The 4198-nt window shown below is 39.9% G+C and overlaps 1 protein-coding gene across 2 annotated transcripts in view; it reads left to right on the top strand.

Moving 5' to 3' along the window:
• DHX40 (DEAH (Asp-Glu-Ala-His) box polypeptide 40) overlaps nt 1-4198 on the top strand; it is a 52364-nt gene that overhangs the window by 28628 nt on the left and 19538 nt on the right. For both annotated transcript variants that reach the window (XM_010861615.1, XM_010861613.1), the window contains exon 12: nt 422-579. In XM_010861615.1, coding sequence (XP_010859917.1) covers nt 422-579 — 158 coding nt within the window. The remainder of the gene's footprint in view (nt 1-421; nt 580-4198) is intronic.

Here is a 4198-nt window from a genome sequence, read left to right as displayed (position 1 = left end):
GATGCCGAAGCTGAAACTCCAGTACTTTGACCACCTCATGCGAAGAGTTGACTCATTGGAAAAGACTCTGATGCTGGGAGGGCTTGGGGGCAGGAAGAGAAGGGGATGACAGAGGATGAGATGGCTGGATGGCATCACTGACTCGATGGACGTGAGTCTGAGTGAACTCTGGGAGTTGGTGATGGACAGGGAGGCCTGGCGTGCTGCGATTCATGGGGTTGCAAAGAGTCGGACTCGACTGAGCGACTGAACTGAACTGAACTGTTGTTTCTCTTATCAGTGTCCACAGTGTATCATATTCCTTATATTGAATTGAATTTCTAGAGGTAATTTAAAGTTATCTAACTTATTCTGAGTGATAAACATTTCACTTGTACTCTTTGAAGGCAGAAAGACTTAAGAACTTTTTCTTTCCATTAAGGAGTGGCCATGTGACCAGATTGGGTTTGTCTATGGTAGAATTTCCTCTCCCTCCACATCTGACATGTGCGGTAATAAAGGCTGCTTCTCTCGACTGTGAAGATCTACTGCTTCCAATAGCAGCAATGTTGTCTGTGGAAAATGTCTTCATTAGACCTGGTAAGAAATTTATTGATGAAATTTTTTTAATTAATAGTTTATTTTTTAGAGCATTTTTAGGTTTATAGAAAAATTGAGGGAAAGTACAGAGTTTTCCCTATTATTAACATTTTTCAGTAGCATGGTACCTTTGTTATAATTACAGAACCAACATTGATACATTATTATTACTGAAGAGTTCACTGTTTGTGTTGTAAATTCTATAGGTTTCGGCAGATCTGTAATGACACGTATTCACCGTCAGAATATTGTGCAGAGTAGTTGCACTGTGTTCCACCCAGTCATTCCTTCATCCCTTCCCCCAAACCCTTAGCAACCACTGAAATTTCTTTTGTGTGCCTTTTTCAATATCGTCCACTATATATTTCGACTATACACATTCCTGTATTCCTGTACTGGAAGGTATTCCTTCCAATACCTTTTCAGATTGACTTCCTTAGCAGTGTGCTTTTATGGCTCCTCCGTGTCTTTTGGTGGCATGATAGCTCATCTCTGTTTTTTGGCGGGAGCACATAGACTTTCTCCAGTCATAGCTCATGGGGCTTCTCTAGTTGCAGTGTGTGGATTTGGTTGGCTCATGACATGTGGGATCCTAGTTCCGTGACTGGTGTCGAAGCCATGTCCCCAGTGTTAGAAGGTGGACTCTTAACCACTGGACCTCCAGGGACGTCTCAGCTCATTTCCTTTCGTTGCTGAATAACATTCCATTGTGTGGAGTTTGTTTATCCATTTTCCTATGGAAAGACCTCTTGGTTGCTTTCAAGTTTTGGCCGTTTCAGATAAAGCTGCTGTAAACATTTGTGTGCAGGTTTTTGTGTGAACAGCTTATTGCCAAATTGTACGATAAGAATATGTTTGTATTTATAAGAAAGTGCCAGACTGTCTTCCAAAGTGTTTGCCATAATGCATCCGCACCAGCAGTGAGCCTGAAATTCCTGTTGCTCTACCTTCTCTACAGCTTTCTGTGTTGGCACTGCTTTGGGGTTTGGGCCGTTCTAATAGGTGTGTAGTGGTATTTCACTGTGGTTTTGATTTGTAGACCCCGATGGCGTACGATGTTGATCGTCTTTTCGTGTGCTCATTTGCCATTTGTGTATCTTCTTTGGGGAGGTGTCTCTTCTGGTCTTTTTAAATCGGATTGTTTGTTTTCTTGTGTGTGTGCTCAGTTGCTCAGTCATGTCCCACTCTTTGCGGCCCCATGGACTGCAGCCCACCAGGCTCCTCTGTCCACGGAATTTTCCAGGCAGAATTACTGGAACAGGTTGCCATTTCCTACTCTAGGGGATTTTCCCCACCCAGGGATCGAACCTTTGTCTCTTGCATCTCCTGCATTGGCAGGCGGATTCTTTACCACTGCTCCACTTGGGAAGCCCTTTGTTTTCTTATTGTTGGGTTTTAAGAGTTCATTGTATGTTTTGGATAACAGTTCTCTATCAGGTGTGTCTTGTACAAGTATTTTTTCCCAGTCTATGACTTCTTTTCTCATTCTCTTGACTTTGTCTTTCCAGAGCAAAAGTTTTTAATTTTAATGAAGTCCAGTTTATCAGTGATTTCTTTGATGAGTCATGCCTTTGTGTCATATCTGAAAAATCATCACTGTACCTAAGTTCATCTAGATTGCCTCCTATGTCATCTTCTAGAAACTGATGTCCTTCTGTTCCAGCCCCATTTGTTCGAAAGACTCCTTTCTCCACTGTAATGCCTTTGCTCCTTTGTTAGAGGTCATTTGAGTGAATTTGTATGTGTCTGTCTCTGGTCCATGTACTCTCTTCCACTGATGTGTTTTTCTGTACCTCTGTGAATAGCACACTGTCTTGATTATTGAAGCTTTATAGTAACTCTCGAACCTAGATAGGGTTATTTCTCCAGCTTTCCTCTTCCCCTTCTTAAAACATTGTTTTAACTTTTAGTTAACTTTTAGTCTTAGCCACTGGGTCTTTCCCTTTTCACATAAACTTTAGAACTCGTTTGTTGATATCCACAAAATGACTTTCTAAGACTTTAATTCAGATTACATTGAGTCTATAGATCAAATTGGAAAGAAGTGACATCTGGACGGTATTGTCTTCCTACCCATGTATGTGGAATATCTATTTATTTGTATCTCCGGTAATTCACTGAACATTTTTTTTTAATTACTGAACATATTTTCATCACCGTATATCTAGCCCTGCTGCTGCTGCTGCTGCTAAGTCGCTTCAGTTGTGTCTGACTCTTTGTGACCCCATAGATGACAGCCCACCAGTCTCCCGCGTCCCTGGGATTCTCCAGGCAAGAACACTGGAGTGGGTTGCCATTTCCTTCTCCAATGCATGAAAGTGAAAAGTGAAAGTGAAGTCGCTCAGTCGTGCCTGACTCTTAGCGACCCCATGGACTGGAGCCTACCAGGCTCCTCCGTCCATGGGATTCTCCAGGCAAGAGTACTGGAGTGGGGTGCCATTGCCTTCTCTGGTATCTATCCCTACAGGACATGAAACTGAAGATAAACGATTTTTTCATTTTGTTATTCTTTAACTTAGTTTTTTGAAGTATAGGGGGTATATAATGATCCTGGCGGAGAGAATTTCCTTTAACTGGTAAAGGAAGATAACGTGGTGAACCTTTGCCTTGTTACAGTACATTAGTAATATATTAACTTTTTTTTCTCTGTGATCAAAAGAAATGGTAGTTCAGCCCTTGTACCCTTAGAGAAAGGATTATTTTGAGGTTTTCATGTCTTTAGACTTCTGCTTCTTTCCTTTCTTAGCGTGTCAATATGCGACACAACTTAGTTCATCATATGTAAGCTTTGCTCTCTTCTACTCTGTGTGTGGGGAGGGGAGGCACAACTTTCTTTTCTTTTCAAGGAGCTCCTGAATTGATAGTGTATCTTGCCTACAACCCAGACTTAACAGTAGTGTGCTATCTCACTGGCCATATCACTTTATGGCTATGAGTGTTGGCTCAGATTGGTTTATTATTGTGATGATTATAATGGAGGATAAATTTTTGTATAAAAATACTCTGTAGTCCAATCAATGTTCTACCTATCCCAAATAGATTGCAATGTAGTATTGGTGTTTTGTGTGTGTGTGTGTGTGTGAAGGATAGAGAAGCCTGGTGTGCTGCAGTCCATGGAGCTGCAAAGAGTCAGATATGACTTAGCGACTGAACGGCATATATATATATTTATATGTGTATATATTATTTATACTGGTCACATTTATATATATTCTTGTGTATACATATATGTATACACACGTATATGTGTATATATTATTAAATTATACTATTAACATTTATTTTATATGTTATTTATTTGTGTATACATATATGTACACACATATATGTATTATACTATTTACATTTTATATGCATTTTTTGTATATATGTATATGTACATCTATATTTTATATATATATTTATTTGGGTATACATACATTACTCCTTGGAAGGAAAGTTATGACCAACCTAGATAGCATATTCAAAAGCAGAGACATTACTTTGCCAACAAAGATCCATCTAGTCAAGGCTATGGTTTTTCCAGTGGTCATGTATGGATGTGAGAGTTGGACTGTGAAGAAGGCTGAGTGCTGAAGAATTGATGCTTTTGAACTGTGGTGTTGGAGAAGACTCTTGA

This window comes from Bison bison, unplaced genomic scaffold (genome assembly GCF_000754665.1).
Source record: "Bison bison bison isolate TAMUID 2011002044 unplaced genomic scaffold, Bison_UMD1.0 scf7180017864472, whole genome shotgun sequence".
Classification (NCBI taxonomy): domain Eukaryota; kingdom Metazoa; phylum Chordata; class Mammalia; order Artiodactyla; family Bovidae; genus Bison; species Bison bison.
The sequence above is the reverse complement of the archived record's forward strand: the minus strand, read 5'-3'. Positions and strand labels throughout refer to the sequence as shown.